Source organism: Babylonia areolata, chromosome 8, assembly GCF_041734735.1.
Source record: "Babylonia areolata isolate BAREFJ2019XMU chromosome 8, ASM4173473v1, whole genome shotgun sequence".
Classification (NCBI taxonomy): Eukaryota; Metazoa; Mollusca; class Gastropoda; order Neogastropoda; family Buccinidae; genus Babylonia; species Babylonia areolata.
In genome coordinates, this window is record NC_134883.1 from 39,004,434 (window position 1) to 39,024,398 (window position 19,965).

A 19,965-nucleotide genomic window follows, 5' to 3' on the forward strand; every position below is an offset into this window, starting at 1 on the left:
ACGTCCCACAACATACAACGTCCCACAACCCCAAAGCATACAACTTCCCACAACCCCACAGCATACAACCTCCCACAACCCCAAAGCATACAACGTCCCACAACCCCAAAGCATACAACCTCCCACAACCCCAAAGCATACAACTTCCCACAACCCCACAGCATACAACGTCCCACAACCCCAAAGCATACAACTTCCCACAAACCCACAGCATACAACGTCCCACAACCCCACAGCATACAACTTCCCACAACCCCAAAGCATACAACGTCCCACAGCATACAACCTCCCACAACCCCACAGCATACAACTTCCCACAACCCCACAGCATACAACCATGCACAGTTGTCTCTCAACCCTCCACTACCCACACACAGCTGCACACAATGAACACAGATCATAATAGGTTCTCCCAAATCCAAAATCTTTCTGAAATGATACCCACAGCTGAATGGTGTTCTATCATTCGGATGAGACAATAAACCGAGGTGCTGTGTACAGCATGCGCTTAGCGCACGTAAAAGAACCCATGGCAACAAAAGGGCAGTTCCTGGCAAAATTCTGTAGAAAAATCCACTTCGACAGGAAAACCCCCCCAAAAAACCTGAACAAATCAGATACTGTGAAGGTCAATATGAAGTCACACAGATCATATTCATAACTTTAACCATGAAACAAAAACAACAGTTTCAGTTTCAGTAGCTCAAGGAGGCGTCACTGCGTTCGGACAAATCCATATACGCTACACCACATCTGCCAAGCAGATGCCTGACCAGCAGCGTAACCCAACGCACTTAGTCAGGCCTTGAGAAAAAAAAAAAAAAAAAAAAAAAAAAAAAATATATATATATATAGCTTACATAAATAAATAAATAAATAATAATTATGATATAAAAAAAAAAAAAAAAAAAAAAAAGGTACAACAACAACACAAAACACACACACACACAATGATCAAAGCCATGTCCTTACTTGAGAGTCAGTACGACTGACTTTCCTTGCATTCTCAAACACCCTGAATATGTCTTCTTGAAAACGATCCATACGTCTGTATCGACCCTTGAAGAGAAAAACAACACAAAAAACGTAGTAGTACTGAAATATATCCAATGAACACACATCATCATGGGCTGTTGCTTTTTCTCATACATGTCTAACACCTTTGTCTTGCCAGGTAAATATAAAGAAAAATGATCTAATCAGGCAAAATACAAGTCTCTTGAGCTATTGACATCCTACCTGTCAGATCTTAATGCAGCCTATTCCATTTATTATCATGAACATGCCACAATGCAAACACATACCTGGCAAATTTTCAATCTATAAGGCGCTCTTACATGTAGGACGCACCTCCTAAAAGGAAATTCACATAAAGTACATATTTGGAGTGTGTGCTTTGTTTCTAGCAATATGCGTTCTCTTTTTTTCATAACAAAATTGAAATAAGGCATAAAAAGAAGACTCACTCTGTCAATGTTGCGCTTGATCTGGTCAAAGGTCAACATCCTCCTGCAAGATCACAAGGCGTTAATCACACAAATCTTTTTCATCAGGCCCTGAACCTAAAACACACTAGCATTTGGTCTATACTAAAGAACTATAAGAATGATAACCTGATAGAAAATACAGGCGATACTGGCTGACATGGATCCATGGTCAAGCTTTTTCCTTCCTCTGTCAGAGTTAATATATGTGAGTGTGAGTATGAATGTGAATGTAAGTATAGTGTGAGTGTAAGCATGTGTACAAGGATGTGTGTGCAGACACATGTGCACATATTCTGTGTGACAGGAAAAATGTGCATGGGAAGTACACGAAAGAAAGTGCATGTGGCTGAATGCATGAACGCATGTGAGAATGTGTGTACAAATTCCTTTTTCATTTATAAAAAAAACAACCCCAAAACACCCTTAATAGTATATACCAGTGTATAATGTCTAATGACTAATCAACAAGATAAAAACATGATTTTAATTTCATCCAGTGCAACACAGTCAGTCACAACACTCACTCAGCCGACTGCTCTTCATCTTCCGTCTTAGCTCTCTCCATCAGGTCGGGCAGCTCACCAAACGAATCGCTGTAACACCGGCCTTCGTCATCCTGCCACAAGTCAACCTTGTTGCATCACTTCATATAATGACACAGTCATGTGTGCATATTATTCTTGCACTGGCTTAACAGCACTTGTATGAAATTACTCCAATGAAAGCAATCATTTAACCATGTTTTTAACTTTTGACTTTTCCTTTCCATTTATCTAAAACAAAAAACAAAACAAAAAAGTGAGATACCTATTCACACCTGACTGGGGTGAAGAAAATCTGAGGAAAGTACCTTTCCCAAGGACATAGCACCATGCTGAAACAGGGCCTCAAACCCTGATCACTGGTGCACACTGGATCAGAAGTCCAACACCTTACAGGTTCTGCCACAGTGCCTCTTTAAAATGGTGGAAGGAATGGATCTGGCCCCATCTTCCTACACCAAGCCCCAGACACTGTGAATATGAATTCAATGCCCGCTATGTCCATGGGACCTTTAACCTTTCACCTATTTATCAAAGCAGATTAACATCCTTACAATGAAACAGCTACTGACCAAGTTAGTCTAATCAATGCAATAAACACAAGCTTCGGGTTTAGGTAAAGACAAAGAATGAATGAAGGAGACAAGAGGAAAGACAAGAAGACATGAGAAGAGGGGAGAGAACTGAAAAAGAGAAAGAGAAAAAAAGAGGACAGAAGAAATAAAAGACAGGAAAGAACAGATCAGTTTTTGATTCTAAAACTTAAAAACACAATAACTTTTACTGCCCTAAAAGCTAAACATTAAAAAATAAAAAGTATTCACCAGGCTGAAATCCATGGAATTTTGAGTGCCAGCTTATGCTCTTTGCATAAATCATTGTCTAATACGAGAACATGATTTTGGTCAGAAACATCTTTACAGTATCAGGTTTTTAACAATTATGATTTTACAAAATTATTTCACATTTAATTTTAGGTGGAACAATTCTGTGCTGTGTTTGAGAATGTGAATTCAATGCCCACTATGTCCATGGGACCTTGAACCTATTTATCAAAGCAGATTAACATCCTTAACAGCATTATCATTATGATTCTTTTAAGCAGTTCCAGACTTTAAGTCATCTGGTTTTGTTACGGACAACTAACCCCCCCCTCCCCCCCCCACTTCTTTTCTTTCTCTCCTACCCGCCCCCAGAACCCCTCCCCAAAAGCAATCCCCCCTTCCCCCCCTCCTTTATTGCTGTGAGCAGTTTTTTCAGAATTTCCCCCCACCTCAGTTGCATGCAGGACATGGAGCACAGGTTCTTATTTGTTTTTTGTTTTTTTCTGAATTTTTACCTGAGAATTGTAGGTGGAGATGAAGAGGTTGCGGATGAGCTCCTGTACGGAGGCCTTGACGTCCGGCACATCATTGGTGCCCTCCATCAACTCCATCTTCTTCTCAAACACCACACGCTGCAGGGTCAGAGCGTCCTGACCAACACACACACACACACACACACCATCACTGTATTGTATTTGTATTTCTCTTTATTTTTGTCACAAACACACACACCAACATTGTATTGTATTTGTATTTCTCTTTATTTTTGTCACAAACACACACACCAACATTGTATTGTATTTGTATTTCTCTTTATTTTTTGTCACACAACACAAACACACACCATCATTGTCTCATATACACGGGAAGGCTTCACCTCAGAACAAATTATTTGTATTGGTTTAGCAAAAAAACAACAACCAACAAACAAAAACAATAACTCTCACTGGAAACCTTACCCATCCTCTCTCTCTCTCACTCAAACTGACTCTCTCTTTCTCTCTTGCTTACATGAACAGACTCTCTCACATACACAGACTCTTGCTCACACAAACAAATCTTTCGCTATCAAGTAAATACACATGGACTCTTTTTCTTTCTTGCTCACAGATGGGGACTCATTCACTCAAACACACAAACTCTCTTTCTTGCTCACACACAGACTCTCTCTCTTGCTCAAAAAGACAGTCATTTTTTTGCTCACCCAGATGTCTCTCTCTTTCACATACACCTACATACTCTCTTTCTCACTCACATACACATCATAACTCTCTCTGACCTTGTAGATAACTGACTCTGGCTCATTGTACTTGCAGGCATTGTCAAACATCTGGACAAAGTCAGCCACCATGTCCTCCAGGTTATCGTACTGCCCTGTCAGCAGCTTCTGCTGGATCCTCTGCATGTCCATGGGCTTCTTGATCACCTCATAGTAGTCTGGGTAATCCTGCCGCACAGACCTTTTCCTTACCTTTTGTGTGACAGAGAAACCTGTTTAGGTGCCTGTCCATGATCTTGATTTCTTTTTCTTTTTATAGTATGTGTAATCAAGTTTCTTTTTAGTAAGAAAACATTTGGTTCAACTGCTAAAATATGTGGCAAAATCTTCCAGATAAAAAGTAGGAGTTTCAATGATTTATGCAATACCGAAGTGTAATAAAAGTATGGGTTCTGAAAGCCATTCAGATAGCTTAGAGAGACAGGAGTCTCCGTATGGTATGTATACATGAGTACCTGCCTCTGTGCATGAATACATGTCTCTGTGTATGTATGTGTGTGCGCGCATGCATGTGAGTGTGTGTGTGTGTATGCTCAAATAAAAATAAAATATATATGCGAGAAAAGAAAAATAATGTGGACATTGTAAATAAATACAATTAATATGTTAAATCATGTGCACTTTCGAATAAACTGACTGACGCTATCCATACAATTTCAACACTAACCTACAAACAGAAAAAAACAGAATTTAAAACAAAACAAAAACAAAAAAATGAATGCCTGATTCCAGAGGCAACAGGAACATTAACATAAAAACAACAACAAGCGAATAACAGATTCAAATGAAGGTCTGATTTCAGAGGCAATAGAAACAGTGAAGTGCTGAGAAGTCTTACACTTTTGAGAGGCAGCTTGATGAAGGGAGTGGACAGGGCGCGGCCTGCCTTGTCCTGGTAATCCCGCACACTCTCAAACAGGTCCTGCAGCTTCTGAGACATCGGGGATGACGTCTTGGATTTGGATCTGTGTAGGATACAGAGTGAAGCATTCTGAACTGGCGGCAAAGTGATGTTTGTGCATTGACATACACACACTCAAGCACAATTGTGCCAGCATGCATGTGGCAAAAGTTTACAAAAGTGTGTTTGTATGAATGCATACACTGCACAATACTGCCATGCTTTTGTACATTTATCATCAGCAATGTAATGTGTACACAGACACACTCAAATGAGTTGTATCAGTATGTGTGCAAAAACATTCACAACTGTGTTTGTTTGTATGTGTATATAACACAATACTGCTATACTTCTGACCAGATTCCACTGCTTGAAGTTAACAAGCATACAGTTAAAATATCTTGAATTATAAACACAGTGAAGTGTACGCAGACTCACACTCTAGTAGGGTTACGTATCAGTAATAATGTGCAAAAGTGTAAAATTGTGTTTCTGTATGCATGCATAAATTGCACAATACAGCCATGTTTTTGTTCTCATATTCCACTACTTCAAGTAAACAAGCACAAAGAAATGTGAAATGTTTTAAATTATTAGCAACATGAAGTGTATTTAGACATGCATCAAGAAGATATCAGTATGTGAACGCAAAAGTGAACAAGTGTATGTTTGTTTACATTGCATATTACTATTACGCTTCAAGTTAACAAGCTTTTTTTTAGGAAAATAACCAACAGCTGAAAAAAAACATAACACAGAACACACACACACACAAAGATCTGGAGTTTGTATAGTGAAAGGGAGCATGGACATCAGAAAGGGGCTGGTATGGGGGAAGTAGGGCGGAGGGAGGAGGAGAGAATGAAAAGTCAGCTATCACCAAAAACAAAATAAAACTAAAAAACATTTCAAACATGTCTAAACAAACGTACACACATAAAAAAAGATTAGAGGGTTTAAAAACTTTTTACAGCCATCAGAGCAGTGATTTCATATCCACTATGTCAAAGGCTCAGCATAGGAAGCAGGGCCCAACCTTCTCCTTCCACCGCTTTTAACCTTCCACAACCCAGGTTCCCTTTCACACCTGAATAGAGTGAGGAAAATCGGAGAAAACTGCCTTTCCCAAGGACACAACACGTGATGAAACGGTACCGCCAACCTTGATCACTGGTGAACACAGGATCAGAAGGTCTAACACCTAACACATTCTGCAATGGCGGCTCCACACAGTTATAAAGGAAATCTGATGACCATACCGCTTGCTGGTTGTTGCTCGTGACTGGCTCATGCTGCGCCACTTGGTTTTCAAGATGCGGTCAAGCGTGTCAGCATCCTGATAGACAACGGAGCCCTCCTCGTTGTAGTGGCGTGCATTGTTGAACATGAGCTCAAAGTCGCACAGCAGGGCTTGTTCACTGGGATACTGTGGCAACGTTTATCAAACACACCAGTCCTTTCACACATGATATATGCTGTGCTTATTTACCAATATTTTTAGTTTACACAGTGATGCAAAACAAAAAACAAAATCAATTCCTGTTGTTTCAAAAAATATTAGTTTTGTACAATCTAATGCAAGTGAAACCATCATTAACATATTCACTACATCATGCAGAAATCTAAGTTTGGGAGAATGTTAAGCTTTATTAGTTAATATCTTGGAAATTTTAGTGTTTCTTAGTTCTTGCCAGTGAATATAAACTTCAGGCTGCATTTAGTGGGCACAATGTTGCCAGATGTAGAGCGATTGTTTTTTTTTCTTTATTGATTTTAAAGTGTCTGCTGACAAGTATATTATGTTCGACTATTCAGTGCACCTCCTCATTAACCCTCTCATATTTTAGCCCACAACAGCCTGCCGGCTGCGACACTCACTGTTTTTTCACTCCTGCAACAGCCTGCCAGCTGGCGACACCCACTGTTTTTTTTTTACTCCTGCAACAGCCTGCCAGCTGGTGACACCCACTGTTTTTTTTTTTTACTCCTGCAACAGCCTGCCAGCTGGCGACACCCACTGGTTTTTTTTTTACTCCTGCAACAGCCTGCCAGCTGGCGACACCCACTGTTGTTTTTTTTACTCCTGCAACAGCCTGCCAGCTGGCGACACCCACTGCAACAGCCTGCCAGCTGGCGGACACCCACTGTTTTTGTTTTTTTACTCCTGCAACAGCCTGCCAGCTGGCGACACCCACTGTTTTTTTTTTTTACTCCTGCAACAGCCTGCCAGCTGGCGACACCCACTGTTTTTTTTTTTACTCCTGCAACAGCCTACCAGCTGGCGACACCCACTGTTTTTGGTTTTTTTACTCCTGCAACAGCCTGCCAGCTGGCGACACCCACTGTTTTTTTTTTACTCCTGCAACAGCCTGCCAGCTGGCGACACCCACTGTTTTTGTTTTTTTTACTCCTGCAACAGCCTGCCAGCTGGCAACACCCACTGTTTTTGTTTTTTTTACTCCTGCAACAGCCTGCCAGCTGGCGACACCCACTGTTGTTTTTTTTTTACTCCTGCAACAGCCTGCCAGCTGGCGACACCCACTGTTTTTTGGGTTTTTTTTTTACTCCTGCAACAGCCCGCCAGCTGGCGACACCCAGTTTTTTTGTTGTTTTTTTTACTCCTGCAACAGCCTGCCAGCTGGCGACACCCACTGTTTTTTTTGTTGTTTTTTTTACTCCTGCAACAACCTGCCAGCTGGCGACACCCACTGTTTTTTGTTTTTTTTACTCCTGCAACAGCCTGCCAGCTGGCGACACCCACTGGTTTTTTTACTCCTGCAACAGCCTGCCAGCTGGCAACACCAGCTGTTTGTTTACTTCCGCCGCAATTCGCCCACTGTGAGTCGGGCACAGTGGGGAATTTCCATCATGTGCTGATCACGGCCTTGTACACACACACCATGACAGAAGATTCCTGCAAAAGTCAGGATAAAGCAATGAAAGAATGGTGCTACTTTTGGCACAAACAGCCCATCCATTCATTAGAATTTGGTCCTCATCTTGCCATTTCATTCACAGCCTTTCTCGGAGCTGAAAATGGTGGCCAGTATCAAAAATGAAATATGGGAGGATTACACAAAGGAAGAAGTTGAGGCTATTGTGTGTAACTGGAGGAGTTTAAAAGAGAGAAAAAACTGCATATGATTATGAACTGGATGTAGATGAAGACAAGAGAAAAATAGGAGAAGACAGTGGAACGGAAAGTGATCCCAAAGATAACAACATTCCAGTGGCATCATTTCAGAGCATGTGGAGAAGCACAGCAGCACAAACATCGGTCAAGGAATTTGCGCTGTCAACTGGCCCCTTTCATACTCTTCCAATGAATGCAACGTCTTTTCCTTTTTTTTTTGTACTTAATTTTTCTTCTTCAAAATGCAGCAAATGAAACCAACAAATACGTCAAGCTGTCACACATTGCAGGGTGACAGGTGACACAGCTGTGACACTGGGCTGTGACACCTATGTTGTGACAGTCATCTGGCTGGCTGCTGGTGAATGAGACACCCAGTGTTCATGTAAATAGTAGGGTGTGTCTATGTTTGTAAACAATGTATACTGTGTGCTACAGTCAGTGTTTTATTCAGTGTGTTTGGGTACTTTTTACTCGGAAACAAATAGACTTGGTGTACAAATTTGACTGGATTACCATGATGGCGGTTTGGTGGGGCACTTGTGAACACTTTGGCCAAATATGACTGCTCTGCAATGAATAATGAGTCTGTGGTGCTTGTGTACTTGAGAAACCATATTTTCTTGTAAAATGTGTGAAAAGTTTCTAATACTGGGAAAAATTTCTCAGTAACACATGCAAATGCTAGAGGGTTAATGAGGAGGTGCACAGAAGAGTAAGACAGCACATGAACCACTGGCATGGACACTTAACAAGATCCTGTGGCCTCTCCAAGACCATCCCTAAAGGAACAGTTTCAGTAGCTCAAGGAGGCGTCACTGTGTTCAGTCAAATCCATATACACTACACCACATCTGCCAAGCAGATGCCTGACCAGCAGCATAACCCAACGCGCTTAGTCAGGCCTTGAGAAAAAAAAAAAAGTAAATAAATAATAGATAAATACATTAAAAAAGAACTACTACTACTAATAACAATATGTATAAGGCGCAAAAACTTGATGAAGTCAACTATAAGCCCACAAAAGAAAAATTTATATAATAATAATAACAGTTCAAGGGGACGTCAGTGAAAAAGAGGAACAGATAACTTCCTTGAGTGGACCTGGAAAACTTTCACGTAAACCCAGGCACTGCCAATGACCGGTAGAACTGGAGGCTTCCTGTTCAGAAATCCACCACACACTGCCCCTTTGTCCTGGGAGGGTCATTGGACCAGTAACTACTGATATTCATATTCCACTCAACATTCACAGTTAAAAACTGTTTGCTTGCAAGTATATTCATTTTGCACTGTGAATTCAAACCATAAAAACATTTGCTTGCAAGTGTACTGATTTTGCACTGAACATTCACAGCTTAAAAACATTCACTTACAAGTATATTCGTTTTCCACACAACATTCACAAACTCTCCCTCAAGCAGTGGGCTAACCTTGTCTGCCTTGATCTTGGCCTCAATCATGGTCATGTCGATGGGCTCCATGATCACTTGGTAGTAGTCTGGGTAGTCCTTTCGGGACGGCAACCCCATGAAGATAGTGCGCAACAAACGGCCATTCGCATCCTGTTTTGATTATAATAATCTATAGTACTTATATGGCACAAACTCTCCATTAAATGGGCTCTAATCACCTCACATAGATCAATACATATTCAATAATGCATGACAGCATGCAGCAGCAAGTGAAGACATACAACAGAAGGGCAAAAACAACAACATATATATCTGTATTCACAAAGACCATACTAAAAATTGTCAATATGAACAATCATATAAAAAAGCACAAAATATACACTACACACACACACAGAACACTTACGTACATGTGAATATGCGTGCACACAACACAGACACATAAATACATACACAAACACCCACCCCACCCATAAGCACTCAGACAACATGAAGACTTCAAGTTCAACAGCAGTAACAAATACCAAAGGAGTATGTGTGAGGGTGCTGGGGGTGGGAAGAGACAGACAGACGGATGGCAAATCTTAAGTCAGAAAAATTGACAGATGTTATTACTGTTAATCCATTCATATCCTGTTATCTGTCAACAACACTAATGTGTTAATCCAGCAATCTCCTCTGTAACAGATAGTGTGTGTGAGTGTCTCATCCAGTGGGAGTGTCTAATCCAGCTTCTAATCCAGTGGGAGTGTCTAATCCAGCTATCTCCTCTGTAAATCAGCTGGTGTGTAAGTGTTCACAAATTTACTTGAACCAAAACAAATAATGATATCGTGTGAAGTTGGGAATGACCTCCAACTAGAGGAATGGGTAGAAACCTTTTCTGGAAAAATTATAAGCTGAAAAATGAAGTTCTAAAAAAAAAAGGACAAGCGATATAATTAAGGACTCAGAAGAGAAGTCATTTAAATATCTGTTTAGTTGCAAAGAACTTTTGTTGCTTCTTTTAATTATATTTTCATAACAATGTTTTACATTTACTTTTTTTTCCAACAGTTTTTCTTTACAACTTTAAGTACTGCACCCCAGTACAGAAAAGGCACTTTCTTCTGCAAGGCAACCTGAAAGAGAGAGACATGGAGAGAGAAAGAGCGAGAGTGAGTACAAGAATCATCAGAGCACATTACCGTGTAGTCGTATGCAGTCTTGTATAGAATCTGAAGACGCTTCTTCAGGCCCCCATCGTCTGGGCCTTTCTTGGGAGTTTTCTTCTTCAGGTCAGGATCAGACTTCCGCCCTTTGCTCTTGGGAATCACACTGGGCACAATATCTTCGTCTTCACGACCATCCTTCTGAAAACGTTAATGAACAACACTCCACTGTACTGAAATGTCACCATGCAGAAACAATCCACAGATAAATGTAGTCATCATGAATCTGATATACCACTGAGCTGAACCCAAGGTGAACCATCTGAACCATCTAGTTTGAATATGACTCAGAGACTGCATCAGAGCTGCTTTCCTCATGTCCCTTACTCACCAAATCATGTCCCCGCACCTTGTAATTTTCCAAGAGCTGAAATCTCATTTGCCCGTTCGATGATCTACAAAATGTTGATGAACTGATCCATGCTATAGCTTATGAACTGATGGAAGGGCAGGGGAACTGATGAAGCTGCTGTCACAGTAGATCATGTGCAAGGAGCTCAGTGGGAATGTGTGTAAATCATCATGCTCTGTGAACTGTCCTGCCTGAAGGCAAGAAATAAATGATTTAATGATATGATCTCATCTTTTTTTATGGCAGTAGCAAATTGTTTCACATATCAATCAAAACACAGACAAACATAATATAATCTACTGCAAAAAACCTTGGTATCCATCCACTGAAGAATTAAATACTGGATTTATTTATACTCATTTTATATTTGAATGTTAAAACAATCAAATGAAGTAGGTATCCTACTGACCCATTTATCAATAGTGCTGCTGAAATAATATTCTGCATAAATATATGTATATACATATAGTTCCACTGTATATTTAGTATCTAAAGAATTATCTATGTGGCCACATACATCTAGCTATAAACAAGCATCTGAAACAAAACTATTTTGACTTGAAAACACCATTTTTTGGTACCAACTCTGGCCTTAACGACATTACAAAATGGCAGTAAATGTCAAAATTGCCAGAATGTATTTCCCAGTATTCCCAGTATCCTGAAAAGTATATAATGATAATAACAATAACAACAATGATAAAAGACAGTACTTATATGGTGCAAACTCCCCTTATACAGGGCTCCAAGCGCCTCACAGGAAACAATACAAACACAACAGTCCATTTTAACATACCTCTGCACATGAAAAAAATAACACATATATGTGTATATATATATATATATATACACCAATACAATACTACAAATTGCAGACACACACACACACACACACACACACACATGCACGCACGCACGCACATGCACAAAACACAAAATATGCCCTACACATGTATACACACGCATGCGCGCACACAGAGTGCATACACACACACTCACCTACACAAACACTGAACACCCACCTTCAGGCACACACACACACCATATGATGATTTCAGTAAAGGCTGGTATGAAGAGGAAAACTGAAGACAAACAGCAATGCTTCACCACACCCAAAGGTCTGTTTGATCAGATGGGTTTTTGACTCGCTTGTGTAAACAAAGTGAGTCTATGTTTTAACCCGGTGTTCGGTTGTCTGTGTGTGTGTGTGTGTGTGTGTGTCTGTGTGTCCGTGGTAAACTTTAACATTGACATTTTCTCGACACCAAATTAGGCATAAAAATAGGAAAAATTCAGTTCTTTCCAGTCATTTTGTTTAAAACAATATTGCACCTCTGGGATGGGCACAAAAAAAAAAAAAAAAAAAAAATGAAGCCTAATTATATGCTAACTGCATTTACTGTTGTATTCATAAAAAAAATCCAAGCTTTTTATGTATTGAGTATAATGCATTTACTGTTGTATTCATATTTTTTGTATTCTCTAAACTTGGCACTTTGATCTGATATTCGACCCAACAACAAGAGCAGTCATTATTATCATTTTTTGTTCAAACAGGAACTTCTTTTGCTAAGCATGGAAGTTTGATTTATTTTGCAAACGTTTTGGTGCAGATAGTAAAAAAGGGAAATTACTCTAATTAATGCGAGGGGACTTAATTTGCTTTAAACTGATCTTTCTCATCTTAAACATTACATTTTGAAACAAGAGAGGCAAGGCCCTCAAGACTCACTTGTGATGCACTTTTTAAAAAAAAATCCAAGCTTTTTATGTTTTGAGTATAATTTCAAAATGTAATGTTTAAGATGAGAAAGATCAGTTCAAAGCAAACTAAGTCCCCCAGCAGAGTAATTTCCCTTGTTTTACTGTCTGCACCAAAACGTTTGCAATAAACAAAACTTCCATGCTTAGCAAAAGAAGTTCCTGTTTGAACAAAAAATGATAATAATGACAGATCTTTTGTTGGGTCGAATATCAGATCAAAGTGCCAAGTTTAGAGAATATAAAAAATATAAATATAACAGTAAATGCATTATACTCAATACATAAAAAGCTTGGATTTTTTTTTAAAGTGTATCACAAGTGAGTCTTGCAGGCCTTGCCTCTCTTGTTAAATTTGTTTTGAAAGAAGACAGCTTTGGTAAGTGACAAAGATTCAGAGAAAGGAACTCCACACAGTTTCCCAAATTTCATTCATGAATACTCAGCTCACAGCAGTATGTGGAATTGAGGTTCTGTTCCCTTGCTTCTTCTCTTTGGTACTTTTATGGAAAAACACTGCTATGTTTTTTTCTCAGCATTATGGTGTCAATTTCATGATGACCACAAGGAAATGAACGGCAGTATCAGCAATGTGGTTTTAGTGCGAGTCATCACTCGATGACCAAATACCACAAGCTGATCATATTCATATTGGCACGTTGATATAACAAACATGTCACTAACGAACGACCTGTCTGAATCTTTTATTTGACGGGGCTAGGGCGTGGGGGTGTGGGGTATTAACTTGGTTATTGTTTTTTAATGCGTAGTTTACTTGCCAAGAACAATATACGGGGGGGAAAAGTGAATTAAAGTCAAAGGGTGAACAGATCACATTTTCTATGTATGTCTGTTTTCAGGTTTCCTCTCAGTGTGCAGTCTATCAACCAGTTTTTTCATTTAACTCATGTTAATGTAAACAAAACAGACTAACTGAACATTTCCAAGAAAAAAAACAACTAACAGATTCTTTCAAATTTCAAAACCAAACAGTACTACATGGTTCTCATGTAGTCACCAAGTCATCAAGGAAGAGGTTGGTATACAAACACAAGAGGATGGGAAATGTGTAACAAACCCTTGATGAACTGCTTCATGGGCTTTTACGCCTGTGGTATCCATGACATTTTGCAAGGGCTCAACACTCAGTTTATATCAGAGATACCTTAGGTGGGCCAGCAGCAAAGTGAGAACTGCATAATACATGGCTTCTGCACTGCAATGGGATTTCAATTAAAGCTTAGTCTTTGTGAGGGAGGGACTATGACTCTTAAACTGGGAGGCAAGGTTGCACTGCTTGGTGCTGTAGCTTTCAGGATTAGTTGACCTTTTGGAACCATCCCAGCACTAACTGTCCTAAAGCCCTCTGGCCGTGAGAGTGGGGATGTGTCATGGCCAAGATGCTCTCCACCATAACCAAATTGTAGCCTAGTCAGGACAGCAGCTGCCTCCTCTGCTGTTCTGATGGTCATAGTCAGACATGACTATCATACACATCACAAGGGCAACTGTCATAAACAAAATATATATAGCTCCAGCCCATTCCTGTCCTATTCTTTCCAACTCAGTGAGATGACTGAGATTTATTCTGAGTTAGGAAATAATAAGCTGATGTACACTTTGAAAACCACAGAATTGAAGATAACAAATGAAAGAAAAGAAATCAGGCATTATGTACAACAAAGCGAAGGAGCCACAACCAGTCAATAGTTACAGAACACACACACACACACACACACACACACACACACACACACACACACACACAGAGAACTGCACAGCACAGCACAGCACAGCAAACCACTAGCTTTGGTGATAAGAGGAGATGGACAATAAAGAAGAATGTGAGTAAGATGTTAAAAGTGTAAACATTGTACTGGAGGAGCTTTATAGTAAGGCAGCTTGCATTTGAATTTTGAATATACCTGATTTTACTTATATTTACGTTGAGTAAACAGGTTCCAGTAAAAAGTGCCCTGCATAAGGGCTGTCACAAAAGTACTAAGCAGACATGTGCACCAGACTGAGCACATTGAAGCACACAACTGTGAATTTCATTAAAACAAAACACACCTTATCTCCAACAATCATCGTCTGTACTGAATAGACCTGGGCTCAAAATAAACCCAGTCTAAGACAAAGCATAATGTAGGACTGGTCCCACAATGGCCCTACTCTAGTCTAAGAGCTACTCTAAAGCATATATTGTGACTGCTGTTATAGAACAGGCTATTTCCTAAAACATAAACAGAAGAAATGTTAATGTTAAAAACTACACAGCACAATGCTTCCAAAATGCCTGGCAAGCTTTCAGCCAGGACTGCAGTGGATCTTTGTGGAAAAACGAAAATCTAATTTGGTCAGAGGATTCAGCCCAGCCTGGTCCCAGTCTCTTTCTCTCCCTCTCTCACGCACACACACAACACACACCACACCACAGAACACACACACACACAAAACACCAGGGTCTTCATTCAGTGAGAATCAATGATGAGGGCACAATCTTTTTTGTCGCATTCAATACTTTAAAAAACCCAACAGATTTCCCTATCTTCTTACAGATTTTCTTTGACCACTTATGTTGAAAACATGAGTGTAAGTCAAATAAAATCTGTCCATATGTAACTAAGATGAAAAAGATTCATCTTACTTCAGCAATGTTAATGAATCAAAAAGAAATCTGAAATCAAATATAACCGATGAAAGGTTTAGTCACCAATTATTTAGGCACTTTTAAAATCATAATCAGTATACATGTATAATATCCTGTTACTACTTTTCCAGCTGCCAGCACATTTCTCAAGCTTGAACTCCTTTCTAAAACTTAAATGTGATCACTTTGGGGCAGATATAAAACCTATTTATCATACCAGAATAAATTACATCTTTATTATGAAGAAAGGCAGATTTGTGTCTTCTGTTAAATTAAAAAGGTAGTTTGCTTGTAGATAGGCAGATCTGAGTCCTCTGTTAAACTAAAAAGGCAGTTTGCTTGTAGATCGGCAGATCTGTGTCCTCTGTATCTAAATTAAAAAGGTAGCTTGCTTGCATCCTCTGTTACTAATTTCTCAACATAAATTGCTAGATACTAGTACCATTGTCCTATGTTAATATTTGTAAGTATGATTTTTGTGTGTGTGTGTGTGTGTGTGTGTGTGTGTGTGTGTGTGTGTTATAAAATAGTTTTCAGGCATACAGTTTTGTTAAAATTAGTCCACCAAGATAAACTCAAAAGAGACAGAAGGATAAGAACATCACCACACATTAAAACACACACAACCATTCACTTACCCCAAAAATACACACCTACATACTCAAGTTCAACAAATCAACCAGTGTTGAATTATGCACAGACACACATGCACCCACACAATAATCCCTTTTACTCATTCTCTCTAGTCTCAATTGTTCAGCAAAAACCAAACTAATCAGCCAAAGACCAAAGCATCTTCCTATGGCGAAAAATTAATTGTTCTACAGTACAAATCACCTCTTCTAATATGCCTTTAGTTAGATACAATGCACAAGAAGATTCCTAGGACTGACTAAAGGTTTACATGAACTTTACTCGAATAAACAAGTCAGTCCAAACCTTATTACTAATCAGTACATATGAATTTCAAAAGCCTTTTTCTTTTGCTTCTTCCTTGCAATGAAGGATGGTAATAAACAATATATAAAAGAAAATATCTTTTTCTTTTCTTTTGGCACACAATTCATACATCAATGAAAAACATGAAGGCTGTTTAAACATAAAGATTTCACATGAAATCGTTCGATTTGGAGTGGTTGAACATTTACAAACATACATACTATCTTTTAATTTTATCACACTGTTTGCTAAATCATCTACGAATGCAAAATAGATCATAAACAACTTCCAATAGCCGAGTGGTTAAAGCACTGGTTCGAATCTTGGTAACGGGACCTTGTTGGTAAAGGGTGGAGATTATAAAGTCCTATCTTCATTCTACCTTCCACAACTTCAAAGCCACTGGCAAGTTAATGTCACATGGTCACAAAGCAGCTGGTACTGGCTGAGAAGAGTACAGGGCAAGCTCACAGGGTTAAGGGAGGGAGGAAAGAAAGAAAGAAAGAAAAAAAGAGTTTGAAAAAAAAAAAGAAGTATGAAACAGGAAAATGGATGAGAGAGAAGATATGAAATACAGCTAAGAGAGTACAAGGAGGGGTGAGTGGAGGAACTGGGATGAACTGTGAAGGGGCGGGTGGGAGAACAACTCACCGAGTCGCGGAAAGGTGAGACAATCAGTGGGGCCTCATCCAAGCCCCCTTCCTGATTGTGACAACAATAAACAGCCTATTTCGTGATGCATGCATGCGTTCCCTTGGACGGGAAACCCCTATTCTTCCCTTGTTCATGTAAACCACACTTACACCTCTTTGCAAGATACAAATGCTCAATAATTTTACCCCCCCCCCCTCCCCGTCCAATCCCCCCACCCCCCAAAAAAGACAAAAACAAGATAAAGTTACATGGAAAGAACCACAAAAAAAAAAAAAAGAAACAGTAACACATATTAATGCAAAACAAAATGGTCAACAAAATAATGTGAAATAAAAATTATACTCCTCACACACTTTTTTGTTTTGTTTTTCTCTTCTCTTTTAAGTTTTATAAACTTATCAAGTTTATTTTCGTGGCATTCTTCATAATAAAACAGTTTTGTGGAACCTATCTACAAATTTCATAAGATTATGTTAGAGGTGGGAAGAACTACTGATGCCAGACCAGACTTAAAAAAATGATGACAGCATGACACAATTTGTCAGGTGGTGCGAACTAGATGCTTTGAAGGAAGAGGTGGCAAATATGGCAGGTAATAACATGGGTTGGAGTGATCATTTCTGTAATACTGAAAAGTCTGTAGACTGGGTACAGGAGCTACTTTAACTTAAATGCATGTCATAATACTGAAACTAAGTAAAACAAATGTGAGAAAAAAAATTGTCAATATACCAATACTGAAATCCATATAATACAAAAATACTCCCACCTATGTAATAAAAGATTATACCCTTCATCAGCTCTCTGACTGGAGTGAAAAAGGGGCCAGGGGGGAAAGGTGTGGGGTAGGAGGGAAGACGGAAACACTAACAGCACTGTCAACCACCTCTCCTACAGGTCAGATCAACTTCCAACCAGCCTGACAAAGTTTGTTATGCCTTCTTCCATTCCACATGGAACTTAACATCATGACCAGCTCACCTTGTCCATCTCACGTTTCTTGTCAATCAGCACCTTCTGCAGTGTGCACGCATCCTGTGAAAAGAGAGAGAAGAAAGTTTTATTGTCAACTCACATGTTTTGGGACCTGTTGGTTCTGTTCACAGATTTGTTTTTATCTAATCATTTAGTGTTATTATTATTTGCTTTTTATGTAAAGCACCAAAAGCAGTTTTCTGGGTCGAGTGCTATTTAAGTATCATTTTATTATTATCATATTATCATAATTGTTGTTATATTGTTGTTGCTACTACTCTGGTCACTGTCTTCTGTTTTCTTTAATCTCTTAAAATATTCAGAGAAAACATAATCTTAGCTTTATCCAGAACAACAAGCTTGACTGCAGTCCTTCCTTTTCCCCTCCCCTTTGCATTCAAATCAGTTGTGACTAAAATATGAGCTTCTAACTGTGGACTGAAAGATGTTATAGCAGCTCTGAAAGTGACCATCAACAAAATATGATAAAAGACAGACCTATATAAAAAAACAAACAACAACAACAAAAACCAATAACATATACACACAAAATTTAACGCCTTCCACGTTTACCAATTTATCCCAAACAGCCGTATCCAACATCAGAACAAATTCTGACAAATTTTTTGCTGCCTTCCCACCCCCCACATAACAGTTTTATAAACATCATGTGAAGGCAGAAAGAAAAAGATTAAGTAATAAAACCATCTCCACTGTAAATTAGGACATTTTCATCATTACAATACATATTACAACCCTGAAGCAAAAACAACAATTACCTTATAAATCTTGGATTCATCCTGATTGTATTTGCGTGCATTCTCAAAGATGAGGTTGATGTCGCAGGCACACTCACGCAGCGTCTGATACTGGTTGGACTGTCACAGCAACAGAACATGATCTTAAACAATGCATCTTCATGAAGAAAAGAACAAAATATGAGCATGTGCATGTGTATCTTATGATCATGTACATCTTTTTTCATGTCAGTCTACAAACAAAACTATACATCTTATATTTCTGATTTGGCAGTTTCATGAATCAGGTTTTTTTGTTTCTTAATTTAGCCTCAACCAATCAATTGTTCCAAGATTTTTCACATCAGATGCAAGACCTCTGCTCTACAGTGCCAACTGGCATCTACTGGGTAACATTACAACCTTGAACTTTGACATTTGATCTTGAATTTCAGGAGTGTTCACTCTTACAAAGGCCAATCATTGTACACAGATGAATACTGGATGCAAGACCAAAGCTTCACGTGATACGTCCAAGCTTTACCTATTATGCCATGATGACTTTGACCTTTCACTGCTGCCCCATATTTTCCCAAATGACCAATCAAATGCTTGACATCGACTGGATACAAAATCCAGCTCTGTCATGCTGATGAGCTTATTTGTATTATGCTATCTTGTAACTCTGATCCTTTAATTTCAATAGGGTTCATGTTTTTTGTTGTTTTTATCCTTTGGCTGCCGGAAAAAGAGCGCACTAGCCAGGGGGCCACAGGGGAGGTTACCTACTTCTGGGAGGTTATCGGCTGTAGCTACTATCGTTTTCTCTGCATAGGCGGATAGTAGTTTGCACAGGACAGGAATGTCAGACCCCTGCCAGAGTCTGCACTAGTGGGTCATGGTTAAGTATGCGTAATTAAACCTCCAATTTCGCAGATGAATTTTCAGTCTGCTTTCTGTTTTCTTTAATCACTTACATTATCCAGTGAAAACATAACCTCAACTTTTTCCAGAACAACAACCTTGACTGCACTCCTCCCTTTTTCCCTCCCCTTTGCATTCCAAACTTTGATTTTCAAACTTGCACAAACACACACACAAA

General features: G+C 39.2%; 1 protein-coding gene across 15 annotated transcripts in view; it reads right to left on the reverse strand.

Annotated features, from left to right (window-relative positions):
- Positions 1 to 19,965, reverse strand: part of LOC143284784 (protein polybromo-1-like) — a 71,667-nt gene that overhangs the window by 36,833 nt on the left and 14,869 nt on the right. For 11 of the 15 annotated variants that reach the window (XM_076591797.1, XM_076591790.1, XM_076591796.1 and 8 more), the window contains exons 11-22: positions 18,906 to 19,004; positions 18,133 to 18,186; positions 17,149 to 17,199; positions 10,769 to 10,933; positions 9,600 to 9,731; positions 6,293 to 6,459; positions 4,971 to 5,097; positions 4,133 to 4,324; positions 3,369 to 3,503; positions 2,012 to 2,103; positions 1,467 to 1,509; positions 973 to 1,059 (exon numbers count right to left, since the gene is read on the reverse strand). In XM_076591797.1, coding sequence (XP_076447912.1) covers positions 973 to 1,059; positions 1,467 to 1,509; positions 2,012 to 2,103; positions 3,369 to 3,503; positions 4,133 to 4,324; positions 4,971 to 5,097; positions 6,293 to 6,459; positions 9,600 to 9,731; positions 10,769 to 10,933; positions 17,149 to 17,199; positions 18,133 to 18,186; positions 18,906 to 19,004 — 1,344 coding nt within the window. The remainder of the gene's footprint in view (positions 1 to 972; positions 1,060 to 1,466; positions 1,510 to 2,011; positions 2,104 to 3,368; positions 3,504 to 4,132; positions 4,325 to 4,970; positions 5,098 to 6,292; positions 6,460 to 9,599; positions 9,732 to 10,768; positions 10,934 to 17,148; positions 17,200 to 18,132; positions 18,187 to 18,905; positions 19,005 to 19,965) is intronic. The other 4 variants (XM_076591803.1, XM_076591798.1, XM_076591791.1 and 1 more) reach the window with 2 other exon arrangements.